The sequence below is a fragment of the Eumetopias jubatus genome, unplaced genomic scaffold (genome assembly GCF_037043125.1).
Source record: "Eumetopias jubatus isolate StellerSeaLion01/CBP00866 unplaced genomic scaffold, mEumJub1_p1.0 scaffold_17, whole genome shotgun sequence".
NCBI lineage: Eukaryota > Metazoa > Chordata > Mammalia > Carnivora > Otariidae > Eumetopias > Eumetopias jubatus.
This window is the reverse complement of record NW_028274823.1, coordinates 7,826,240-7,853,802: the sequence shown is the minus strand read 5'-3', so window position 1 is coordinate 7,853,802 and position 27,563 is coordinate 7,826,240. Positions and strand designations below refer to the sequence as shown.

Sequence of the window (27,563 nt, the reverse complement as noted above, 5' to 3'; positions counted from 1 at the left end):
ATGCTAAGGGGCGGGGCCGGCCGGAAGGCTGTGTTTCCTCCGCAGGGCATGATGGGGGAGTCGGAGATTTCCATCATGGCGGCTTCCATTTCGGGCTACACCTTCAGCGCTGTGTGTTTCCACAGCGCCAACAGCAACGCCGACCACGTAGGTGCCGGGCCCCCCGCCGCGGCTGCTGGAGCCTCCAGCCTTCGTCCTGGGCCGGTGCCTGCGGCCAAGACGGGACCACTCGCGGCTTGTCCCCCGGGCTCCCGGGCCGGCCCGAGGGGCTGGTGACCCGGGCGGCTCCCGCCCCCGGCGAGCTCCTGCCACCTAGGTCTCCTTCGCCCCTGGGATGGGCCCCCTCACTCAGTGCCTGCCGCCTCCTGGCCCTCTCAGGACAGCCGTCTCCCTTTTAGCAAAGCTTGTCTCCGTTGGCCGCCGGCAGTGTCAGGAGTCGCTTAGTGGAAACCAAGCGCCTGCCCCTCCCTGAGAGTCAGGCTTCTAGACTTGCGAGGGGCTCCCGGGGTCAGCAAAGCGCGGAGAGACCGAGCTTTATTCTAGGAGCCGGGGTACGCAGCCCCGCCCGCCGGTCTCACAGGTTGTCATGCGGTGCGACGAGGAAAACCATGGTTGTCACTATTCATACTTGTTAGATACGTTCGTGTGTTTTTTTCCCCTCGATGGAAAATGGAGAATGTAAACAGGAGTGTTAGGTGTAGGGTCTGCTTGCCTTGAAGTTGCATATTTAGTTCTTTGGCGAATGTTCTAAAACCACGGCGGTAGTCGTAGTGAAGTAGGGAAATGACAGGCCTACGTATGAGTGATCGGAAATGCATAGGCTTCGGAGCTCGGAGGGAGCAGAGCTTGTCTGCTTCAATGTCTTTATTTTACGAATTGTCTTTTTAATGTCATTCGCCTAGATGGAAGTTTCTTTGTGAAACTAGATAATTTTTATCTTTAAGTCCATATTTAATCTGTCCACCAAATTGAGAGATGATTTTAAGAGATCTTAATAGTGAGTTATTCAAATTCATTTAATAAGTGTGGGGGTTTTGAGGTTATTACAAAGCAAAATGATGCACTGTAGACTAAGGAACTGGATTTGGTTTGATGTCTGCAACTTTAGCTTCCATTAATAAAAACTGATCTCATAGAGGGGATTCTGTTAGTAAATTGGATGGCATTAAATTTTATTCTACTTTTCCTATAGTGTTGATGGTAGAGATTAATGATAGGAATACACACACCGTGGGTTTTTCCAGAGTTAGTAGATGTCTCTGGATGCTAAGGCCTTTGATACTACAGCTAGCTATTTAATAATGTAATGAAGTTCCATATATAGGTGGTTTGTGATACTCCTAGTGTCCATGGAAGTATTAAATATGGTTTGAATAATGGCTTTTTAACGTCTCTAGTGCTTGGAGTACCTAGTAATATCACAGTTTATGTAAAAAGCAAGGTTATTGTAAGAATAAGCAGCTACCTGTTGAAAAGCAGGTAGTTTTTCTGCAAATGGCAGGGAGTTGCTACTTTACTTAGATTGTTATTAATTCAATTCAAGAACTATTCCTTTAATATCTATGCTGTGCCAGGCATGGTGCTAGACATCATGGAAATTTTCACTATGACAGTAGTTTGCAAGTGTATTTTATATGACCATAGCTGGTTATGTTAACCTTGCCACAATTATATATGTGGAATACTTTAATGTCAATTTTATATATTTTTAAGTTGAGGAACCAAATTTGCTTTTGTAGCACATTCTTGTTTTGTCCAGGCAAGAAATTAGTTTAAAACCGCTCATTCTGTAGAGCTGGGGTTAGCAGGCTTTTTCCAGATAAGTAAAATTTTTGACTTTGTGAGCCATGTGGTTTATGTAGCAGCTACTCAGTTCTGCTTTGTACAGAGAAAGCAACCATAGACAATACGTTAATTAGGATGACAGTTTCCAATAAAACTTTATTTATGGACTCTGAGTTTGAATTTCATATAATTTTCACATGTCATGAAATATTCCTGTTTTGTTTTGTTTTTTTAAGATTTTATTTATTTGACACAGAGAGAGAGTGAGAGCAGGAACACAAGCAGGGGGAGTGGGAGAAGGGAGAAGCCGGCTCTCCGCGGAGCAGGGAGCCCGATGTGGGACTTGATCCCAGGACCCTGGGATCATGACCTGAGCCGAAGGCAGACTCTTAACGACTGAGCCACCCAGGCGCCCCTCCTGTTTTTTTTCAACCATTTAAAAGTAGAAACTTCTTAGCTTTGGGCTGCACACTAACAGGCATGAGGCTAGATTCATCCCACACACCATAGTTTGTTTCTTCCTGCTATAAAGTAACAGTGGCTCCTGTAATCCAGACCAGCAGATAAAAAGCATTCGTTTAACTTAGTTTTAGAATGTCTTGCTGTCACTGTTGACTTTTTCAAACTGAGGACTGTGGTAGAGTTGCCAGATAAAATACAGGGCCCTCAGTTAAATTGAATTTCAGATAAATAGGAAATAATTTCTTAGTGTAAGTATATCCTAAATATTACATAAAAATTGTTTGTTGTTTATCTGAAATTCAAATTTAACAGTATCCTATGTTTTTATTTTCTAAATTTGGCAGTCCTAGGCTGTGGAACACTAGGGATCTGGAGATATGTTCTTAAAATGGGAAGTTCTGTAGGAATTTAAAAAAAAAAATTGCTTTCACTTTAATTTTTATTAACTTGTTACAAAGAGAAAGCTTCTCTGAAAGACTTTCATAGGATAAAACAAGCTTCTTTAGTCACTGTTTCTCAAACTAGTAGTCATAGATATTCCTTCAGGTTTGAGAGAATTTTTTTTTTTAAAGAGGATTTGTATATTACTTGTTTGTGAAACGCCCTGTACACGATTTGGGAATTTAGGACACTCCTCCCCTAATCCAATACAAAAGCTATGCTGTAAAGCGTCTGTCTCTCCCTCCTCACTCCCACAGATTCCAACTGGTAATGTTTTTAAGCTAGACAATCTCTTTAATTGATTCGAAGGGTCAGCCTGGAAGAGAAAGGTATGTAGTACAAGGTCATTGTTTCCACAGATATCCTCAGCCAGTATTTACTGAGCACCTCCTGTGTGTCGGGCACTGTGCTAGTTGCTGAGATACAGCAATGAACAAGCACAAAGTCCCTGCTCTCATGGAGCTTACAATTTAATAGGTATAGGCATTTGTTTGTTAATTTAAGGATGTGCTATGGCAGACTGGGAGAAGACTGGGAAGAAAACGCAGGGGACAGAGTGTTTGGCACGCCCTGTTTCTGTTACATTGGCCAAGGAAAGCCTCTCTGATAAGGTGCGGTTTGGGTCAAGAGCCAAACAGAGGGAAGGAGCAAAACATGTGGTTATCCAGGAAGGGAGATCGCGGGGCAGCCTGTTAGCTCACCCTCTATAGGGAAGTTACTGAGGCACATGGAATTAACGTTCTCCAGCCGTGCTTGTGCTCAACACAGCAGCAAGTGCTGCCACAGTAGGTTGTGTGCTGCGTAAGCCAGGATTGATGGCCTATGTTCTCCAGAGCTGTAAAGAAACTAACCTCAGTGTTTATTAAGGAAGGACGTTCATGTGAGTGATTTATTTGCTGAAATCCTCATTTCCCGCACCCTGTACAGGAGCAGTTCGTTGTGCATTGTGTTAACTTCTTTATCCTTGTATCATTAACAGTGCTTTTAAAACAATGAAATAAATTGTATGCTGTTTCAGGAAGACAACCTTGGAATATTTCTGCTTCCTGAGCTTTTGTGATACTGGTTACTACACTTAGTAGGATTTAGGAAATGAATTCACTCTCCTTATTTTTGCTTAAAAAAAAAAACAGGGTTTTTTTGAAGGGATTAAAATATTTCATCGTGTATGGAATCCTTTTTTCAAACAATCCAGTTAATAGATACATCTCAGATTGCTTTAGTCTTGTTGGTTTATAGAATAGTAGTTTATACGGCAAGCCTATTTGGATTATTGTTAAAATTATTATAAAATTATAATGCCCTCAATTCCTCTTAATTCCAGTAAAAAATTATCTTTATTTTTAGTCTGCAACTATTTTTTTTTATTACTTTTAGGAAGGATTTCTGCTGGGAGAGGTAAGACAAGAGGAAACCTTTAGCATCAGTGACTCACAAATCAGCAACACAGAATTTCTGCAAGTAATTGGTGAGTTTGTCACTGAGCTTAAAAATACTTTTTCTGTATCAATGCTGTTTGTTTTGTTCTTTGGTCCTTAACTGGTTTTAATCTGAAAGATAAAAAGAGTACATAAAAAGCAGCTAAAAGCACAATGCAAATCATTTGCACTGATAGCTAGTATGAAATGTTTTATAAGTCATTGTGAACTTGCCGTGCTGGCTGTAAGTTTAAGTAGTCTATAAAGCTCGTATCCACCAGCTGGTCTTTTACTGAATTGCTGTGTGCTCTCTCTCGATAGTCTCTTAAAAACCACAGTGAACCCCTGGTTCGCATATTGGGCTATTCCCCATTGTCAGCATCACCACATACTGTAATGCAAGGATCTTTGGGGCTGGTCCTTCCTAGAGGGATCTGGCAAAGATGTTCACACTTGTTTTTATGAGCTATTTGCTAAATCTACACAGCCTTCTGAAGAACAAGCCAAATAGTCAGTTTTGGGGTGATTGCTGGGGAAGATGAAGGAGTATTTATAGATGCGCCCCACTGTCTTTGGATCAGTCTCTCTTTTTTTTCTCTTTGGATCAGTCTCTCTTTGATAAATAGGGATCAAACTCCTTTCAGCTGCACCTTGAGCATGTCACCAAATAGCATATCCTGATACTCAGAACACAGCAAGGGACATTTCACTTAGGCCACCACCGTTTACTGACCATCTGTGTGTGAGGTGTGTGCCAGGCAATGAGAGGAATACCCAGATGCATCCCTGTATTCCTGGAGTGTGGGGAGGATAAGACAAGTGCACAGAAGTCCCAGACAACCGTACGAGATGAGTACTGTTAAGAAAGGAACAGGGAAAATCCCATCAGTTGAAAAAAAAAAACCTGCTAGTGAGTGAAAGCAGTAGAGAGTAAAGGTGTCGTGAAGGAGGTGAACTTAGGGTCAGTGGGCGGTGCATTCAGGGGAACAGAGAGCAAGGAGTGCACAAGATACACAGGGAATCTGGCCTGTTTCTATGTGATGAAAATACAGAATGTGTGAAGGTGAGTGGTTTCTGGTTTGAAATATTGCTGGCAGGTTAGATTGTGTTGGGGCCACATCATCGATTTCAAGCCTTCTAGTTCTGATAGCCTTCTAGGACAAGATGAGGATTGAGGTAGGGTTGGGATTGGGGGAAAACAAGAAACAGTTCATTTCCTAAAGGAGCCAAACGATAAAACCCACTCCTCACAATACTGACTTGTTAAATAAAGACTTGATATGCTGTATACAGCTCTTCTTTCACTGAGGTTTTGTTTCTGTTTTGCTTAACTCTTTAAAATCCTAAAATGGAGAATTTGGTTTCATTGAACATGAGTGTAGTTTTATTATTTGAACTTGGATTTTCAAAACTAATTTGGTATATGAAGGTTAAAATGCCAGACATAATTAACGGAGAGCAAACCATGCAAAAAAGAGCTCTCTTACCTGGCATGACCATAAAAATAGCACTTCTGATGAATATTCTGGCTATTTATTTATTTATTTTAAAGAAATAGAATGGCAAATAATTGAAATTCTATAGCTTCATGCACCGTATCTGATTCATAAACCTTCTGGTTCTTGCAGTAAATACGTTTCCATGGTATTGTAGATACAGAGAATTAGCAATTGATAGAGTCCCAGTTAATGCAGTGCCATGACAACCATCTTCTGCAAAATGTGTAATTTATTAGCTATATTCAGTTCACTGTGTGAGACGGTTGTGGATCTCATGGGCAAAGTGCTGGTATTATCTTAAATGTATTGTTATCATTGTAATAATTTTCTTTTAAAAATAAGTACATGTTAGAAATAGAAACAGGGACTCCAAACCTGGGTTGAAAGGCCAAACATTAGGTAAAGTGCCATGAGTAGTATTCCAGACCAGTGGTATCAAGAAATTTTCTGGCATAGCCTAACCTCCAGAATAAGATGTTTTAAATAAAACGAATCGACCAAAGTTGTTATTTGTTGCAAATGTCTGAATCCATGCACAGACACTTTTACTTTATACAGTAAGGACTTCATATAGAGTGCTACGTTCTGAACCATGAAGTGTCGCGTTCTGTGTTAAAAGGTGGGCTGACTCACTTTAAGCAGAGCTGTCCACCCTTAGTTCTAGAAGGGGAGGGAGCAGGCAGCCACCAAAGAGCTTCCTTAGTTAATTAGATGATACCACTGCAGTTATCGGAAAGGATGGAGGAGGAAGTTGTGGGACTGTTGAGTCTCCACCAGAAGGGGAAGCAGAGGTAGGAAGATCAGTGAGAACAGCCAGATGTAGGGGTGGGGTGGGAGTGGGGGAGGACTTCTAAGGAAATGAACGCAGAGACGCCATATATACATGAAGAGGAATCTGCCGTGTGAATGAACTCTAGAGGCATGGCAAACTCTAGAATCCCAGGCGAGGCTGCCCTGCTCCTGCCTGTTTCCAGAGGTCTATCTTATCAGTCACTGTGCCAGCCAGCTTCATTCCAATCTGCAGCTTAATCATGTTTGAGGCCTTCACCCTGTTTTCTCCATGGAGTGTTTAGGCATTGCAAAAAGTCTTATAGAGAAAGGTTCAACTTCCTTTAGCAAATGCTACATGATATCTAGGTCATATCTTTAGTGTGCTTCTAATCCCAGTTGTAAATCATGACAGAAGTCTGCTGGGGCAGTTGATGACAGCAGTGTGTATTTGGGGTTCAGATCGACTCTAGGGTTTTTTAAAAAATATTCGTTCCTTTAAAGTAGAAGGTGAGCTTTTCTTTCTTTTTCCTGAACCCTCTGTAAAGTTTTTGCCACAAATGTTCCACATTCTAATTGCTTTACTAATAGTATTGCAGAAATAATGTAGGATGGTGTACCGTATTATTGTTGGTGGTAAAAGAAGGAACAATTTCTGGATGAAGTTTTGTTATTTGCATCACTGTGTCAACAGCCGTGCCAGGCAATGAACTCGTCTTTCCAGTGGAAGGATTGCATCTGTGCGTGTGTTTTGGCCGCATTGACCTCAGTACAGAAGCTAATGGGCATAGTCCCATGGCCTCCAAGGTCGTGGTTTCATTTTAATTGCGTTAAAATTGCAGCCTGGAACTCTGTGGCTGTGGCTTTTTAAACAACAGGTGATGAGCCTCTGTCCAGAAGAATGTTATTAATAGGATCGAGGGGTTAATTAGTCTCATGGTCTTAGAAAGCAACCCAGATCCTAAGCCCCCTGATGAGCTTGAAGGAATTGTTCACTCTGGTTAATCACAGCAACCTTTCCAGAAGCTGTTAGGATCTGCTTATAAAGGACTGTTTCCCTTGGTGCTGACCATCTTTGAAGGGGTTAACAGGCCTCCAGAGCTTCCTCCTCCCTTCCCCTTCAAAACACCTGGCCCAACTTGTCCTGAACTATTAGTGGGTTATTGATGGTAGGGTGGTTAGGCCCTCTTCTCCTCAAGCTGCCCTCACACTGCTTGTCCACTTTGATTAAATGTTTCCAGTTAGCTGTTAGTTTTTCCTCTTCCACTTTGTTTAACTAGGTGAGATTGCATGAGGGTGCACAATGGCTGCATGTTCCCGAATAAAAGCTTTCAGATGTGTGCTCATCAGACCTGGACAAATGGAAACAACTGTTCTCCAGTTTACTTTATCCTGAGAAGGTGTCCCTGAGTTTCAGTGTTAAGAAGACACACCGCCCCTCACTAGTGTATACAGGGCACCTATTTGGGAGAGGAAAACTTGTCTTTATATTGTTTGAGGTTTCGGTAAACAAACAAACAAGCGGACTGTTTCATACTTGCCTGTGTCTTACATGATCTACTGAGCTGTGTTCCTTCTTTCTAATTACAGAAATCCATAATCATCAGCCGTGTTCAAAACTTTTTAGGTAAGCCACATCCTTCTTTGTCACTTTTAGTCCTTATTAAAAGATTAATTGATTAAAAACTAGCGAATTTAGGCTTGTAGCTGATTGTGGCTCTATAAAGTGACAGGTATAACTGAGGGCATCCAAATTCACTTGTATATTCAGTGTGTGTTAGGTTATGGAAAGGGGAGGGGATGGTATAAATCTCTCACCCCTTTTGAGGGGTGAGACAGAATCTCACACAAACCACCATCCTCAGTGGTTTACAATGAAAGCCTACTCCAGCAGCCTCCCAAGCAAGGGCTTTTCAGCTACAGAGCAAGAAGTTAGTCAAGAATCACATACAGAGGGCGCCTGGGTGGCTCAGTTGGTTGGACAACTGCCTTCGGCTCAGGTCATGATCCTGGAGTTCCGGGATCGAGTCCCGCATCGGGCTCCCTGCTCAGCAGGGAGTCTGCTTCTCCCTCTGACCCTCCCCCCTCTCATGTGCTCTCTCTCTCTCTCTCTCTCAGATAAATTAATAAAATCTTTAAAAAAAAGAAGACTCACATACAGATAAAAGAATTCAATGGGTGTTTTTAAGAAGAATAAAAAATGTTCAGTATTCAACTTTAAAATGTAAGGAAAGGGAACATGGAACTTTCTTTTTGTGTGTATATAAATTAACATACACCAGTTGCATACTAAGACCAACTAAAGGACAGCAAGAGAAAGAAATGGGAGGAGTGACATTCAGAAGGGAGGGAGCAAATGACAGACATGTGGAGGGTGAGAGAGACAAAGGCCAGTAACCCCCATCCACCAGACTTCTCCCCAGACAATATGCAGTCCTCTGTCTGCTCTCAGCCCCAGAGCCCTCCACTTGCTGGCTGGTATAATGATTTCAGCTCTTTCTTAAACCTCCCTGAGGGCGTGTTCTCCCTTCCCAGAAGCTAGTACTTCCCTTCTCCGAGCTGCCCACACTAGTAGGATTCAGTGTTCTTGGTCAGCACTCCCTTCTTTAACACGTGCCAACCCCTGGTGCCCAGCTGTTCCTGCTGTATGTCCCCTGCTGCTTTCACCCTGACCCCTGTCCCATTCTCATCTGGCCCTAACACCCAGGCCCTTGTACCCAAGAACTCCTGGGGAACCCCCCTGCCCCACCACACACACACACACACCCACCCACCCACCCACACCCCTATCCATTGATTATTTTAGAGGTTGTCCTCATGCAGCATGGTTACCTGTGGACAAAGTCTGAAAACAGCCAAGATCCTCATCACTTTTAGATTTATATGTAACTTTAATGGGGCGATAAACAGAGAAGTGCATATATCTTTAAAAAAAAAAAAAAAAAGATTTATATGTAACTGAAAGAGGAGTGGGAAGCCAGACAAGCAGTGCATTTGAGAAGAATCTCAGAGCAAATGAAATGATTCAGGCCCAGGACCACGCATTGGCTGTGTTTGGTCCATGCAAGTGTCTGCTTTGGCCCTGACTCTTCGAAGCTCTTCTAGGTGCGCCCTGCCTTGCCCTTCTGAGGAATTCCTTACAACACTGTCAGTAAACGTGTCCCAGAAGGATTTAACTAAGTTTAAATCATACACCTATAATTCTTAGAGCTGAAGGAAACCTTAGAAATCATGGGTCTACTCCACACTCTTTTGTGAAAAGGGAAGTGGAGACCACATAGGTTAAGTGACTTGCCCAAGCTCAGATAGTGAGAAGCAGAGCTGAGCTGGGGCTGGTGTCTCCTGACTCCCAGTTTAGTGGGTTTTTTGTTTTGTTTTGTTTTTGTTTTTTTACTATTTCTTGAAGTTCTTACTGCTTTATTTTTTTTTAAGATTTTTAACTTATTTATTTGACAGAGAGATAGAGAGTACAAGTAGGCAGAATGGCAGGCAGAGGGAGAGGGAGAAGGTGGCTCTCTGCTGAGCAGGGAGCCCGACATGGGGCTCGATCCCAGACCCTGGGATCATGACCCGAGCTGAAGGCAGCTGCTTAACCTACTGAGCCACCCCAGGCACCCCTTCTTACTGCTTTATAAGGCCTGGGCTTAACGTTGATGGGAAGAGGGAGGAAGGATGGCATTCCCTTTTTTTTTTTTAAAGATTTTATTTGAGAGAGAATGAGAGGGGGGCGGGGCAGAGGGAGAGGGAGAAGCAGACTCTTCCGCTGAGCAAGGAGCCTGGTGCGGAACTCGATCCTAGGACCCTGGGATCGTGACCTGAGCTGAAGGCAGATGCTTAACCAACTGAGCCACCACAGGTGTCCCAAGGATGGCATTCCTAAAAGCACAATCAGTGGTAAGAAAGCCCACACATCATTATGCCTACTCACCATAGGATCCTGGTCAGGTAGGTCTATTTGAGGGGCAGACGTGGCTTCAAATCCCAGCTCTTCCATCTACCACCTGTTTGGTTTGAGGCAAGTCACTTAACCTAAGTATCTTTATCTATAAAAATGGGAATAAAACTTGGGACATGTTGGGCTGCCCTAATACCTGCTTAACAGCACTGAGGCAAGAACGAAATGAAATAAGATGAGAAAGCATGCAACCAAGCCTCTTAAGCATTCAACAGATGTTCATTTCCCTTCTGCATTTCTCAGGAAATGAGCTCCTGTATTCTCTTTTCTCCATGAGTAACTTATACTTAGAAACAAGGAAAAGATGTCACAGCCATTGGAAACCACACATTTCCTAATTACTTGCTATCAGTACCTTCCACATGTGGAAGTAATACCCTTTGAATGTAGCAGTCTTTTGAGTATTCTTTGATGCAAAAGATACCTTACATCATCAGTAAAGCATTGAGATTGATTTCTCTGGTTATCTATTGAAGATAAGCAATTAATATCTTTATATCTTGATTACCAACTTTTAGGATTCAGTGACCCATAATACCATGCAATTTTAATAAAATATGTTTTCTCTTTAAAAAAAAAAACAGTTTTTATGACTATGCAAGCAAAGTTAACGAAGAGAGTTTGGACAGGATTCTTAAAGATCGGAGAAAGGTATGTTCTATTTGTTGCCCAGTCTGATTTGGAAATCACTCTTTATCTTATCACCTAAACTTAAAACCAGACAGGAATGTAAAATGAAACAATATGACTTGATATTAATGTATGAAAATTCTGTTGACTTAAGTAGATTTTAAGGGTAAATTGCAGATCTGAGACGATGTTTATAACCTATCAATAGAAAAAATTTAGATATTTATAGTGTGATTCCATTATGTAAAAATCAGAAGGAAAAACAACTATAGAGAGTTAAAAATTAGTTGAGTTGATTCTGGGTGGTTCTACTTTTCTCTTTTGTTATTTAAAAAATAATTTTGCAAATATCTTATATACATGCATTAATTTTATAACCAGAAAAATATTTCTAAAAAATGTAAGTCATAATTAAACATCTCTGGATGTTACCCTTTCAAGTTCAATTAACGTCAAACATAAATGTTTTTCAAAAGGTAATGTGTTCATTATTTCTGTCAACATATGCATATAATGTTCTGATTATGTATGGTAAGCAAGTCTGAATAGAATTGAAAATGAACCCGTTTTATTGCTGCAGCATTGTCTGATGATCTCATTTATAATTTACTCTTTTGTACCATGTGTGGGTTTTACTTTTCTACCTTGAAATATTAATTCCAGAAAAATAGATTTGTTATTAAACCATCCCTTGAGGAAAAAAATATAAAAGTTTTCAGTTTGTCACATAGAAAACAAAGTGCCTTTGTTTGGAAGCGTGTATTATGAAAAAGCTTTTAAAAGATTACTCGTGGAAAAACAGAATCAGCACTGTGGGACCTGGTCCCCAAGGTGTCTGAAGAAGGGCATCGGGAGTAAGAGCGCAGTCAGAGTAAGTCGGCAGCCTTTCCGATCTGTGGGCTGCCTCAGTAGCACCATCAGTTGGAAAAGCAGAAAGCAAAGCAGGTGCGATGGAAGGAAGACTGGGAGGGCTGGAAGAAAGGACAGACAGCTTTGTGGGTGATGGTAAGCTCAGCAGGTGCGCGGTCTCCGTAGAGTCACCCTGTCGCCGGCCGCCTGGGAAAGGGAGTTGGAGCAGTCACAGGCATTGGCATCCAGCACTCTTTTTTTCAGTGACTTGCCCGGGAGCATATATTCTAGAATCTCTCGGGAGTCCATCCTTCCTATCCCAACCACCAACCTATCTCCTCATTCCATTTATTCTCATATTTTAGACGACTTTTATACTTTCTAAAACTGAAATTTATTCCATGAAAATTCTCATCAGAGCACAGTTTTCTAGAGCACTCACTACACATTAAAAGTAACAGGAGTATTCTTTTTTTTTTTTTAAGTTTTTTAAGGTGTTTTTTTTTAAGATTTTTATTTGTTTGACAGAGAGAGAGACAGCGAGAGAGGGAACACAGCAGGGGGAGTGGGAGAGGGAGAAGCAGGCTTCCCGCTGAGCAGGGAGCCCGATGGGGGGCTCGATACCAGGACTCTGGGATCTTGACCTGAGCTGAAGGCAGTCGCTTAACTGAGCCACCAAGGCGCCCCTTTTTTAAGATATTATTAGAGAGAGAGACAGCGTGAGTGCGAGGGGTAGAGAGAGGGGGAGAAAGAGAATCTTAAGCAGACTCCACGCTGAGCTCGGAGCCCAACTTGGGGCTCAGTCCCACGACCTGAGCTCATGACCTGAGCTGAAACCAAGACAGGGACGCTTAACTGAATGTGCCACCCGGGCGCCCTGAAGTATTTTTTCTAAATAGATGAAAAAATTTAAAGTGACAAAAATGAATAAAGAATATGAACGGGAAATTCACAAAAGAAAAAGTCATCCATGAATGGCCAAGAAAGAAATGAAAAGATGTTTATCTTCAGTCAGGAGATGCAAGGCGAAACAGCATGATAGTATTTTTTTTGCCCATCAGATTAGCAGAAGTGTAAAAGGATTGCTAATACCCAGCTTTGGTAAGACTGTGAGAAATGGGGAAGCTGTAGTTGGTGCGAATGTAAATTGATAACAAACATTTAGGAGAAGAGTTGTGCAATAACAGAATTTTATTTTTTTATTTTCTTTATTATTATTACTTTAAAGTAATCTCTGTGCTCAGTGTGGGGCTCGTACTTCTGACCCCGAGATCAAGAGTTACATGCTCCACATATTGAACCAGCCAGGTGCCCTGCAATAACAGAATTTTAAATATGCAGTTCCACCTCTAGGAATCTGGCCCAAGTAAACATTTGCATCTAGGCACAAAGATACGAAAGGCTGGCTTAATGAATAGTTTAACTCTGCGCCAGGCCACGTTCTAAGCATTTTCCGGGTGTTGGAACTAGAAGGTAAATTGCTATTCTTACCACCCCCATTTTACAACTGAGGCAACAAGGGTGAGTAACTTGCTGAAGGGTCCCCAGGGTGTAATGGTGGAGCCCACGCTTAAACCCAGCAGGCTGGCCTCTGAACCTAGCATAACAAGTATGTTTGTTGAATCTTTGCTTAATAGTGAGGGTTTTGAAAGAAATCTAAATGTCCACTAGGGGAAACGGTCAAGTAGGTTGTGCTGGCACCTCTATACTGTGGGGTATGAGGCAGCCATTAAAAAGAATGAGGGAAGTTCTTGGTAGTGACCTAGGAAGATCTCAAAGTTGTGTTACAGGAAAAAAGTAGTGTAATTTGAGCCTGCTTTATGTAAAAACAAAAATCTGAATGAGTATTCAGGTGTGCAGAAAAAGATCTGGAAGGAAGGCAACCAAACCTAAAAGTGTTTACTTTGGGAAGGGGAGTGGGGAGATGCTGCTGATGAAGAGGAACTTTATGTGAGGAATTTGTTTGTGACAGTGTTTTCTAATTGAAAGTAAGTTGAAAAAAAAGAAAGGACTCTACAAGGTAGTTTTTTTAGCAGTAGATAGGGACACATTTCTAAATTAATTTGGGGGTTTAAAAATCGGATTTGCCGGGGGGTGCCTGGCTGACTCAGTAGAATGTGTGACTCTTGATCTCTGGGTCATGAGTTCAAGCCCCACGTTGGGCGTAGAGCTTATTAAAAAAAATAAAATTGGGGCACCTGGGTGGCTCAGTCAGTTGAGCATCTGACCCTTAATTTCCGCTCAGGTCATGATCTCTCTCCTTCTGCCCTTCCCTCCCACCCCCCCAACTCATGCACTTGCTCTCTCTCTCTCTCTCAAATAAATAAAATCTTAAAAATAAAAAAATAAAATTCGATTTGTTATTTTGATCTGTAGTATACCTGCCATAGGTTGTTATCTGGAGAGCATGTGGTCTCAAATATAGAAACTCCACAACATTGCTAAAACATTTTTATTTAATGGTAGGCTTAAGATAGAGGCTAATGTTTTGTTTTTTGTTTTTTTAAGTAGGCTCCACAGCCAGTGCGGAGCCCAACATGGGGCTTGATCTCACGACCCTGAGATCAAGACCTGAGCTGAGATCAAGAGTGGGACTCTTAATGGACTGAGCCAGCCAGGCGCCCCAAGGCTAATGTTCTCGATACGAGAGTCCCCCAGTAGGTACAAGGTGGTCATCTACTGCAACATGCAGAATTACTGCCCTGGCAGAATCCATCTTGTATTTACGAAGTTTGCACAAGCCTCAGGTTTTGGGCTAAGGCCAAAAAAGCAAGTGAGAGGGGAGTTTCTGCCTTCTGGAAGCATCTGTTCTGCAGTAGATGATGATAAACATAACTTCCACCTTAATATCATCGTAAGGCCAAAAGGCTCACAATGTGAAGATGACAAGCATGCCCAGTATTGGGGATGATTGCTTTGGCTCCAAAAAGTATAAGTGAATGTCTAGTTGAGAGTAGAGAGGAAAGTCTTTGTGAAAAGTTGTCTAAGAAACTTCAGCAGAAATAAGGTTATAGGGAAAAATGTCCACAGTTTTTCTTCATGGCCCAGACATAGTTGTCAGAAATGGGCTTTTTAGTGTCAATGAGGTAGTTTCTCAGTAGTCTTACAACTAGCTTGTTAGCTCTAAAAGGTAGAATCATAGGTGTCACGAATGTGAATTAATTTGGCATCTCATCTTTCATTGATAAGAATAATGGGGTTATTCTTTTAGCAAATAACAAATGAATAAGTTGATTACTATCGGTTGATATCCAAAATAAATGTATAAGGCTCCTGTTCCTCAGAAAATACAGATAAAAACAGTTGGAATCCGTGGAAGTGAAAAGCATGACTCATCCAGTAGCCACCTGCAAGATTCTGTTCATCACCGAGTGTTTCATGAGAGCAGCCAATGTGCTAGCAATGTTCAGGTCTCTGCAGGGAGGCCGGGGGAGGGAGTAGACACACACCCCCATCCTCCAGAGGAGCTGACTCTAGTGTTACTGCTCATACCCCCAACATACTCCTCAGGCTCAGAGTGTAATGTGTAATGTGCCCTGTTCTCAGGCATCAGTACCTCCAGCCAGGCGATGGTTTTTCTTATCCACTTTTTTTTTTTTTTAAAGAAAAACCACTCTTCACTTTTTTTTTTGGTATTTTATTTTTTATTTCAGCTTTACTGAGGTACAGTTGACACATAAAGCTGTAAGATTAACATTGTGTTATGTTACTTTGATATACCTATACATTGTGAAATGATTCATTATGACTTCCCCACTGTGAAAGGATTAAGGATGGTATTTTAATCTAAGTGTTTCATTAAATGAAGGTAAGTGTTCAGAGGGTACCCTTGTTTCCCTCCCTTCATCTTTATGTGTGGAGGGGCTTCAGCTGGAGCTCTGGTTTTCAAAGTGTAGTCCCTGGACCAGCAGCATCAGCATCACCTGGGAACTTGTTAGAACCTACTCTTCACTTTTTTTTTTTAAGATTTTATTTATTTATTTGACAGAGAGACAGTGAGAGAGGGAACACAAGCAGGGGGCGTGGGAGAGGGAGAGGGAGAAGCTGGCCTCCTGCTGAGCAGGGAGCCCGACACGGGACTCGATCCCAGAACCCCGGGATCACAACCTGAGCCGAAGGCAGACACTTAACGACTGAGCCACCCAGGTGCCCCTACTCTTCACTTTTTCATGACCATTATCATGTGACCAGTTTGGAATTGTAGAGTTACCATTGTACAGTGGAAAAGATAGGTTCCACATCTTGGCTGTCACTCATTTGCTCAGTGACTTGGGACAAAACATCTCTTTTATAAGATTTATATTGTCAGAAACGTTTGGGTTTTCTTTTTGTTTAAAGAATATTGGGGTGGCCTGGCTGGCTCAGCCAGCAAAGCATGCAACTCTTGATCTCAGAGTTGTGAGTTTGAGCCCCAAGTTGGATGTAGAGATTACTTAAAAAATAAAACCTTTAAAAAATTTTAAAATTTAAAAAATAAAGATACCAGAATTAATTGCTTTAATATAATTGGAAGTTATGCTTTATATTCAGTAATACTCCATGAGGGCAGCAACTATTTCTTTGGTCCCTGTAGTTACTTGCATGTGATGTGAACCCCATGGAGTAAACATTACTTACCTCCCAAGGTTGTAATAATTAGTGAAAATATTTGTAATAATAGCTACCTGGGGGCCTGGCACAGCAAAGGTTGGTTCACTCCCTTCCTACATGAAAGTACCAAAAGATAATCTAATTTTACCGTTAATTTTATTATTTATTTATTTATTTATTTATTTATTTATTTATTTATTTATTTTTTAAGATTTCTTTATTTGAGAAAGAGAGCATGAACGGGAGGGGCAGAGGGAGAAAGAAACTCAAGCAGATTCCATGCTGAGCATGGCGCCTGATGCCGGGCTCAACCCCACAATCCTGAGATAATGACCTGAGCCGAAATCACGAGTCAGATGCTTAACTGACAATGCCACCCAGGCATCCCTAAATTTACGGTTAATTTTTTTTTTAAGATTTTATCCATTTATTTGAGAGAGAGAGAGAGAGAGCGCGCGCGCGCAGAAGTAGGGGGAGGGGCAGAGGGAGAGGGACGGAGAAGCAGGCTCCCTGTTGAGCAGGGAGCCCGATGTGGGGCTTGATCCCAGGACTCCGGGATCATGACCCGAGCCGAAGGTAGATGCTTAACCCACTGAGCCACCCAGGTGCCCCTTTACTGTTAATTTTAATATGACGTTAACAATTTTAAGCTACCTTTACTTCTTAAAACAGGATTTTCACTTAAAAAAAATGTTTCACAGAAAGGCTATATGAAGATTATTCCTCTGATAAAGAATTGTCTCTACAACAGATTTTTCAAACTTTAATGTGCACAAGAAAAAAACTCAAGGAACTTATCTTAAATTCAGATTCCTGGTTCTACCTTTGGACATTCTTATTCTGCAGGTTTGGGTGGGCCCAGGAGCATTTTAGTAAGCTCCCAGATGTCCGGCAGATCACATTATAAGAGATATTCTTCCAGAGAGCCTATCAGTTTAATTCACTTAGAGTGTTTAGTTATCCTACAGTTAGAGCTGATGAAGCTAAACTTCTTAAGTCATTGTATTGAGGTATAATTGACATACAGTGAACTACACATATTTATAGTATATACTTTGATAAGTTTGAAATATTCATACACCCATTAAACCATCAGCATAATAAGATGATGAACATATCCTTGCAAGTCTCCTTGTGCCCTTTTTTAAAAAAATATATCTTATTCAAGTATAATTAATATACAGTGTTATATTAGCTTCAGGTGTACAATATGATTCAACAATTCTATACATTACTCAGTGCTCGTCATGATTAAGTGTTCTCTTAATTTTCTTCACCTGTTTCACCCCCCGCCCCCCCCCCCCGCCCGGCAACCACCAGTTTGTTCTCTGTATTTAAGAGTATGTTTTTTTGTCTCTTTCTTTGTTCGTTTCTTAAATTCCACATATGTAAAATCATGTGGTATTTGTCTTTCTCTGACTGATTTCTTTCACTTAGCATTAAACCCTCTAGATCCATCCATGTTGTTGCAAATGGTAAGATTTCATTCTTTTTTATGGCTGAGTAATCTATTGTATGTATATATGCCACTTTATCCATTCATCTATTGATGGACATTTGGGCTGCTTCCATACCTTGGCTATTGTAGATAATGCTGCAATAGACAATAGGTGTGCATGTATCTTTTCAAATTAGTGTTCTTGTATTCTTTGGGTAAATACCTGGTAGTGGAATTACTGGATCATATGGTAATTCTATTTTTAATTTTCTGAGGAACCTCCACACTATCTTCCACAGTGGCTGTACCAGTTTGCATTCCCGCCAACAGTGCACAAGGGTTCCTTTTTCTCCACACTCTTGCCAACACTTGTTTCTTGTGGGTTGTTTTGTTTAGTTTTGGTTTGGTTGTTTGTTTTTGTTTTGTTTTGTTTTTTGCTATTCTGAGCGGTGTGAGGTGATAACTCATTGTGGTTTTGTTGCATATCCCCCGATGATGAGTGATGTTGAGCATCTTTTCATGTGTCTGTTAACCATCTGTATGTCTTCTTTGAAAAAATATCTATTCATGTCCTCCACCCATTTTTTAATTGGATTATTTGGGTTTTTGTGTTGAACTGTATGAGTTCTTTATGTATTTTGGATATTAACCTCTTATTGGATACATCATTTGCAAATATCTTCTCCCATTTAATAGGTTGTCTTTTAGTTTTGTTTCCTTTGCTGTGCAGCTCTTCATCTCATTCTTTGTTTTGTGAGAGAGAGAGAGTGAGCACGAGAGGGGTTGGGGAGGGGCAGAGGGAGAAGCAGACTCCCCGCTGAGCAGGGAGCCCAACATGGGGCCTGATCCCAGGACCCTGGGATCCTGACCTCAGCTGAAGGCAGACGCTTAACCGACTGAGCCACCCAGGCGCCCCACAATTGGGTTGTTTTTAGTTTTGAGCTGTTGCATGTCAAGCTGCTACGAGTATGTGTACAAGTGTTTGTATGGATACATTCAGAATTAAATTCGTAAGATTTCATGCAACTTTTCATCCTTTTCTCCTTCTGTTTTTATTGCAGAAAGTTATTGGATGGTACAGATTCCGGCGAAACACACAGCAGCAGATGTCGTACAGGGAGCAGGTCATCCATAAGCAGCTCACCCGCATCCTTGGGGTGCCCGACCTTGTCTTCCTTCTCTTCAGCTTCATCTCCACCGCCAACAATTCCACTCATGCTTTAGAATACGTTCTCTTTAGACCAAATCGAAGGTAAAGAAAGCGTTCCCACCAGCCTCAAATAAATAGTAAAGATGTTGGTACATGTAATTGGGATTTATGACTTTGAAAATGTGCATTTTATAGCATCTTTAAAGAAAAGCTTTTATAATTCTCTTTCAGCTAGTTTTCTTTGAGAGAAGGTATTTTCCTGTCGTATAAATTAAAATTGTTTTTGAATCAAGAGGCATTAGCAAGATATGTTAATTATGCAAATTCTTACAGGAATAAACAGCTGGAAATCATCATTTGCTTCTCCATAGTCCATTATGTAGAAATACATACAGTTTTACTGCTCTGGAAGTAATTTTAAAACAGATTTCAAAGACAAAATTGTCAAATTGATCCACCTACTGGTTAATGAAGGTTTTGCATTGTGAACTCTTGAAAGCAAAACAAACAAAAAAATATGGTAATGATGTCTATCTGTAAATAACAGAAAGGTTTCCTTCTGGAAATTCACTTGTAGACTATGTTATATCGACATCAATGAAAACAAATTGTTAAATAGCCATTCTCAAGGTTTCATTAATTAATCAATCAGCAGGTATTTCCTGAGCTCTTACAACGTCCTCGGCACTCTGCCAGTTGCTATGGGGACAAGACCTCTGCTCTCAAGGAGTTTACAGTCGAGTTTCTACTAACTCAGGCATCCTTGGGTTGTCTGTGCAAGTAGCTGTGCTGTGAGACCTTCTGTTAGTTCAGCAGTGCAGAGACTCCAACTCCTCCTGCCAAGACCCACAGTTGAGGAAGAGCAGCGCCTTTAACACGATCTCTCTTGATTTTCCTACAGGTATAATCAAAGGATATCCCTTGCTATCCCCAATCTAGGCAATACTAGCCAGCAGGAGTATAAAGTGTCTTCAGTGCCAAATACTTCTCAGAGTTACGCCAAAGTTATCAAAGAGCATGGGTGAGTTGAAAGTGAAATGAAAATGTCTTCCTGCCTTTTGTGAAGAGTATTTAACAGATTTATGGAGACATGTGAAATCGAGTTTGATGTGATTGAAACTGAAAAATGCAGTCAGGTCATCCTCTGGACCACTACCACTGTATGTCAGAATTTTATGCTGATTGAACAGATAGTTTATTTTTATCAGTAATTTTTTTTAAACATTTACTACAAAATTTTTTTTTTATATATAAAAGTTTGGACAGAGTATGTGTGTTTCTGAGGTTCCAAAAGCTAAATGTGGCCACTGAAAAATGTATAGTTTTTTATTATGTTTTAAGTTGTCTTGGTAACATGGGTTCTTTTTTTCTCTTCTGTAATTCTGGTAGCGTGGGCATTGTTGCTGAGACGGTCTCTTGGAGTTGCAGCGTTTGTGTAATAGATCGAGGTGGAAGTGGTAGGAAAATGCCTTTTGGGTCCCTAGCAGTTACAGTAATTGTGTGACCTCTTTTCCTGTCTTCCAGTACTGACTTTTTTGACAAGGACGGAGTCATGAAAGACATCAGGGCGATTTATCAGGTTTATAATGCACTTCAGGAGAAAGTGCAGGTAACTGATTTATTTACTAGTTTTTGTTTACTAGTGCTTTTAATTCTACTTTAATTTTTAATAATCTCCCAACTAACAAATGAATCATCGTCCAAAAGTCATAATGTGCTTTCACAAAATAATCTCCTATGTGCAGGGTGGTTACTCACGCCAGCCTACCAAAGGCTGCCTCATTATGCTTCTGAAGTAGAGATTCTGAAGTACAGCGTTAATATTACTATTCTGAATACTCGTGACCCCATTTATAACAGTGTTTTCTTTTGGGAAATCTATTCCGAGTTTAAAGGATTGGTAAGACCACAGCTGTCTCCATCAGTACACTCGAAGTTGAGACTGCATCACAGGGCACCCATAATTGGTACAGCCCTGCTCCCTCGCTCTGGGTCACTTGCTTTGCCCCCCGCTACCTCCATCAAGTGGGAGGATCGCATTGGAGCCTGTTCATTCCTAGTCATTCATGCAACAAATATTTGTGGAAACATTTCCTACAAGCCACTTATTGAGCTAGGTGCTAACAGTACTTTCCCAGGATCTTTCATCATCCCCAGTGTGTTCTTAGGAGTCATTTGCCCTAAACCCTAAGAACAAAAGAGGCTTTGAGAATAAGAAGGAGGGTAGTAGGCCTGAAGAAGCCCCAAGGAATAGAGAAGGGAATGTAGTCAGCTGCTGAAAAGGAAGAAAGAGGGATCAGCCTGGGACTGAAGGAGAGAGCCTACAATAGGCAGTTTCCAGTGTTCGTGTTCCACAGTCGCGTCACGGCCCACCTAGCAATATAGGGAATTTTAAAGAGGCTCACTGGTGACCAGCCTACTTTCAGTAGTTTCTGGGATTTCTGCTATGGAAGGAACGTGCAGTGAAAAACAACTTTTTGTCCTAAATTCATGACCATGCTCTTTGCAGACCATCAGTACTGTCCAGCCGACTTCAAAGTGGCTGTTCTGCATCTCACTGCTGATTGAATAAGGCCTGCTCTGCAAACACCAGTCTGACATAGAGTGCCCTGATGTGGGTGATTGGATGGCAGAGATGTAGTCTCACTAGCTGCCTTTATTGCGTCTCGACTTTGAAACTTACTTTCTTTTCCACTCCTCCTAATTATAAATATTTTCTGTTAAATAAGTCTATTTGTGACATCTGATTTTTGATTGTTGGTTATAAATTAAAGTTGAAAGCATCTCATTCCTGTCTTATCTTTTGTTTGTCCTTTGTGTGCTAGACTGGTATCAAAAATCCTTCTTTCAGTTTAATAAAAAAAGCATAATTGAAGGAAAAAATTAAATCTTTCCCACCTCACCCTAACTTTTCAAGAATTTACAGGCTAAATAGATAATCATCTTAACAAAATTAAGAAAGTGAGTCAGTGAACAATACTGGTTCCTTGGACCTTCATGATTTTGTTCTACCTTACCTGTCTGCTTTTTAACTCGGTAAGGCATCTGGGCTCTAGGGTGGCAGTCCGTGCTGTCTTCATGGAATGCCTTGTGCTTGGATTTGAAACTGATTGTTCTTGTTGTCATTTTTCCCTCAGGCAGTGTGTGCAGATGTAGAAAGGAGTGAGCGAGTTGTTGAATCTTGTCAGGCAGAAGTGAGCAAATTAAGAAGACAAATCACTCAGAGGAAAAATGAAAAGGAGCAAGAAAGAAGTGAGTTTTCCTGCTAATTTCACTGTTCAGTATCAGGGAAACGTCTTGTTTCAAACATCAAACCATATGATGAATCACAGGAATCCTTCTGTAATTGTCAAGCCCCCCGTGAGGCTGTTGGTGAAAGAGCATTCACTTGTACTTCCAGGAGAGAAGTACTTTTTTCATGGTACCCTTTCAAGTATCTGAAACTAGAAGAGAAAGAAGACTAACCGTAGAAAGGCTGAAGCAAGTTAGAGTAAATCCCGAGAAGTGATTACTGCAGACTTATGCCTAAGTCGACTACTGTGATCTATTTACCGCAGCTGTGATGCTTCTGAGTTAACCCCGGCAAACCTAGCGTGTAGGGACCGCGTCCTGTGTTCATCACATAGCCACATAAAGAAGCTACCTAATATTCTTTTCACTTCATATTTAGTTCTTAGGGTCACAGCAAAGGCTTTAAATGTCTGGTTTTTGGTAGCTGTGGGTGAATGGATACAACTGAGCTAAGGAACCAGCTGGTTGAATGAGAATGAGGCCCAAGAATCTATTGATTCCAGCATGGGAAAAGACATGTTTGCTATAATAACACCAGATTTAACATTTGTACGTTAAATTTATAACTTTTCCTAATTTAATAAGAATACTTGCAAACCAATTAAAATATAATTTATATTTCTGGGTAGGTGATAATTTGATTCATTTGTAGTGTTACATTTTTCAAGAAACAATCAGAAATGCAGACAGGGATTTACATATAAGAATATTAATCACAATTTTATGATTCTAAAATCTGAGAAACAACCTATTGGAGGAGTTGAATAAATAGCAGAATAGTTGACTAGATCATGGCATAGCTATATGGTGGAATATTGTACAGCCATTGAAGTGAATTTTTAATGACATGGGATAATGCCCAGTATATAATCTTAAGTGAAAACAGTAGGATATAAAATGACATAAACAAATGATCTCAGCTGTGTTTAAAATACACATTCTCACACACACAAGGCTGGATAATAAAACTGGAATTCAGAAAAGGAGGGTGGGGCTGACATCTAAATTACATCTTTTAACCCCAGATCTTGTGCTCTTTTCACCAAAAGTCTGACGGTGTTATCTGGGTGATAGAATTGTGGGAGATTTTATTTTCCTTGTTCTTTTCTAAATTTTGTACCAGTATTTTTCAAGGCTAGGGACTCATATAGATATGAGTCCAGATATGCTCTGAACTATTCCAGAGCAGGCATAAAAATATGCTGGCTGGGAACCTGGCTGGCTCAGTTGGTGGAGCGTGAAGCTCTTGATCTCGGGGTTGTGAGTTTGAGGCCCACCTTGGTTGTAGAGCTTACATTAAAAAAAAGAAAGGAAAAAAAAAAAGTGCTATATTTATGGTCCAGAACCTGGAAAATTGGCCACCTACCATAGGGCTTTTAAACTTTTAAGGAAAAAATGGTGTAAAAAAAAAAAAGAAAGAAAATGGTGTATGAGTGTATTGTGACCGGTAGTTGTACAGAAATATACTTTTTTGATGCGAGGCCTGTCAGAGAAGAAACTCACATTCAGGTGAGTGCCAGGGGTGGTAAGGACTGTGTATCTCATCCTTCCACCCCCACAGTCTGAGAGCACAGTGATTACTGGGAGGGAAATGGCACAGGGACCTGCATTTAAAAGACCTGCATCTGCCCCGCTTCTGGCCGCTCCTTTAGTGAAGTCACTTCACCTTTCTGAACTCTGGTTTCTTTGCCTAATAATTTGGAAGCAGTGATATTAATGATGATCACAATAATACTTCAGAAGGTTTTCTGAGGGTTAAATGGATTAATGTATAGCAACAGGATTTGTCAGTTATGAAGTACTATGCAAATGTAAGATAATTAAGAGTCGTCATCAGTTTCACTTCTTTGTTGCCATTTTCCAGAACATTCAAGTTGACCATTTAATGCGTTGAGATGCAAAGCTGTGAAAATAGAGAAGGCATTACGATTTTCTTTCTGTTTCCATCCAGGATTGCAGCAGGCGATGATCAACAGACAGGTGCCATCTGAAAGTTTGGGGCCAGCGTTCAGCCCTCGGATGCCCTATTCTGGGCTTGCAGCTGAAGGTAGAAGTGCACTTGGAGATGCAGAGGCCTCTGATCCTCCTCCCCCTTATTCTGATTTTCACCCAAACAATCAAGAAAGTACTTTGAGCCATTCGCGCATGGAAACCAGTGTCTTTATGCCTCGACCTCAAGCTGTGGGTTCTTCCAATTATGCTTCCACCAGTGCTGGACTGAAGTATCCTGGAAGTGGCACAGACCTTCCTCCTTCCCAAAGAGCAGCTGCAGACAGTGTTGAGGAATCAGATGACAGTGATTATGAAAATTTGATTGACCCCACAGAACCCTCTAATAGTGAATACTCCCATTCGAGGGATTCTCGACCCATGACACATCCTGATGGGGGCTCCAGGAACACTCAGACCTCCCAGATTTAGCTAAACAAAGAAACTCTCCACTTAGCACTGTTTTTCGTAATTGCTTATTGAGAGAGTTTTTTGAGGACTTAATCTGGGGGGAGAGCTGCGTTCTCAGACCCCTGGCCACCCCACAGGAGGGTACTCGGGCACAGAGCTGGTAGGAGCCTCACATCGCCGGTTCTCACCTGCAGACACAGTGTGCAGATTTCATGACAGAATCATTAAGATAATCAAATTGTCCTAATTCTGGTGCGATTCATGGATGTACTGGTAAATTTAGGCAAAGTGAAACTTATCAACGTAGTTTCTGTTCTTTAAAATAAATTGGAAATTAGAGACTAAGCACAATTAGTCTATAAATGTTCTATAAATCAAAAACTTACCTCTTGCACTATCATGCCTTGAAATTTACTTTTTCAAAGGGAAACGACTTTAGCAGCAGCCTTCAAAGAACCTTCTTTCTATGATGAGCCAAATTCATCTTTGCCAGAAAGAAATTTTGATAATTCCAAGAAGCCTGATTGGAACAAATCGGATGTACCTTCTCTTGTCTGCATGACTTTGTGAGATCAAAAGAGAGGGCTTTGTTTCAACTTTTTTCTACTAGCCTGATATATATTGTCACTTAAAATGGTTGCCTTTAAAAAAAAAAATGTAGAAATACTAATTACCAGTAAGTAATCATCCAAATAAGTATGTCATAAAATAAATTACTTATTTTTCTTTCGGGGAATTACAGTGACTGCTATGTTGCACTAGCCACGTTTATGGTCTCTGTTCTGGATCTTAAAGATGAAGGATGCACAGCAGTGGATAACGGAAAGGAGTTATGCTCCAGACCTGAGTTTTATGATGAACAGATTCCAGACACAGTGGATTTAGCCGAGTTCATACATAAGGGATATAATTCATTTAGCTCTTCTGACAAATCCTAGTGTTAGTTTTATTTGTGGAGGAAAAGACATTTAATAAACTGTTTGGGAATCTTGGTGAATAAAGATTCATTTTAAATCCAAATAACCATACTTATTTTTTTTTTTAATTGCTATTTGGAGGATAGTTGCAGAATGTGTAGAGGCTTTCTGTTGGGCTGCACTTATATTTTTATTTAATTACTGCTTGTTTTCTAGTTTTGCCCAGAATGTGTGAAACCACTAAAGACATTCGTGAGCACGTTAGGCTCCTGGTTTGGAAATGACAAGACCCACCATACAGTGATGAGGTCAGCCCACAAAGTTAATGCTTTGGGACATAACTGCCTTTCCTTTGAACTAGCTAAAACCTGTGAGAATAAGGAAGGTGTCAAAGAGGCTTCAGATCCAAGTTCCAAAAAAGTAGTTTCATTTTGTTGGAAAGAAGTTTACTCCCTGAGCTTCAGTTCCAGTGCAAAGTTACCCAGCGTAGACTGAAACATGAAATACTCAAACTGCCGTTCTTCAGAGAGCCACGCTGTGGGGTCTGTGTTTTCCTGCTCTCATGGTTTTGTTGGCCTTACACCACTGCCATTGGATTTGAAACGTTGCAGACCACTTTATCTGCAAAAGTGTTCCGGTTTTTATCAGCTCCCTTCTAGCGGCTTCAGCGCCAGTGTGAATTTTTTTTTTTTTTAAGTGCCATTGCCATCTTCTCTGTTCAGATTTTGACATTCAGGAAAATATCTTTATTTTTATGCCATACTGAAACCTACAGTGTATATCTGACAAAGCAGTTCAATGTGACAATAAAAACTTATTTAATCATGGTACCGTTGTTTCATGTGTGTCTGCGCCCGCAGAAAGGTCTCGCCTTGATGTTCTCATTCAGGCTGCTCTCAGGAGACTTAATACAGTGTTGTAAAGGTCACAAAAACTCATCCTCATGCAGAGTTTTGGTAAGGCTGGTTTCGGGGGGGATCAAAGAACACAATTTACTAAAATGTTTCTCTTGATTTCAAGGAGAGTGTGTTGAGTATCGAGAAAGGAGTACTGAGTACAACACATAGTCTTAGAAAGTCCCCCAAAGGCACCTTTCAAGTAAGAGCTGAGCTTGTTTGAAGAGACTCCTCAGCCTGAGTCTCCTAACCATCTGGAGCTTAGAGAACTTGGTGCTGTTAGAGTGTCTTCGGAGTGACAGAACCACCTTAGGATGACACTCTGCTGCCTAACAAGAGAGTTCTGGATTCCGTGGGAGCTGTTCCCAGTGAGTAATGTATCTCTTCCAAAATCTGAGGCCCTGGTCTGTTTTCAGGGGGATTTTAAAATGTGGGATTCTACTCTGTCTCCTCCAGCTATCGAGAGAAGAGAAGAATGGATTCTTTTAACTTAGAAGTCTGGAAATACTTAATAACATGTTGTAATTGGCTTTTCTGGAGAAGGATCAAAACAGAAAAATGGAAATCTCCCCAAACATTCAGACCCTAAGGATGCAGGTTTTAAAATTCCAGACAAAGTGGAACAATGACAATAACTGCTTTAATAAAAAGATTTCAATGTACCATGTTGTGAATCCGGATCTTGAGGTGAAAAAAGAGCCTGGGGAGCATAAAACAAAAATACAATAGAAAGAAATAATGGTTATTAGCTGTGTTCTGGGTCTCTCTGCCTTGAGCATACGTTTCATTTCAGTTACTAAAAGATTGTCCTACGAGGTTCTGCATTCCTCTTTCCCACGGCAAACCGTAATTCTGCCAGACAGGGAGACTGAAAGGGAAATTGCTTCTGCAAATGTGGTGCTAATAAATAATAGAAAATGTTTACTTTTCAACTTGATGGCAAACAGATTTGGAAAAGTTCTGGGATTTCGCTTAAACTGTCTTTCTTTTCACAGTGAGTTTTGTGATGTCCTAAATAAAGCAGGAGAGTCCAGACGTAGGGCACATCCAAATTGGGTTACTCTGGGCTTACTC

The 27,563-nt window shown here is 40.9% G+C and overlaps 1 protein-coding gene across 1 annotated transcript; it reads left to right on the top strand.

Moving 5' to 3' along the window:
* Window positions 1-26,423, top strand: ABRAXAS2 (abraxas 2, BRISC complex subunit). The gene is made up of 9 exons (XM_028119980.2): window positions 1-147; window positions 4,066-4,156; window positions 7,964-8,000; window positions 10,913-10,979; window positions 18,897-19,087; window positions 19,887-20,006; window positions 20,510-20,594; window positions 22,123-22,237; window positions 24,228-26,423. The coding sequence occupies exons 1-9, from the start codon at window positions 1-3 to the stop codon at window positions 24,695-24,697; spliced, it is 1,323 nt and encodes a 440-aa protein (XP_027975781.1). The 3' UTR covers window positions 24,698-26,423.
* The last annotated feature ends 1,140 nt before the right edge of the window (window positions 26,424-27,563 follow it).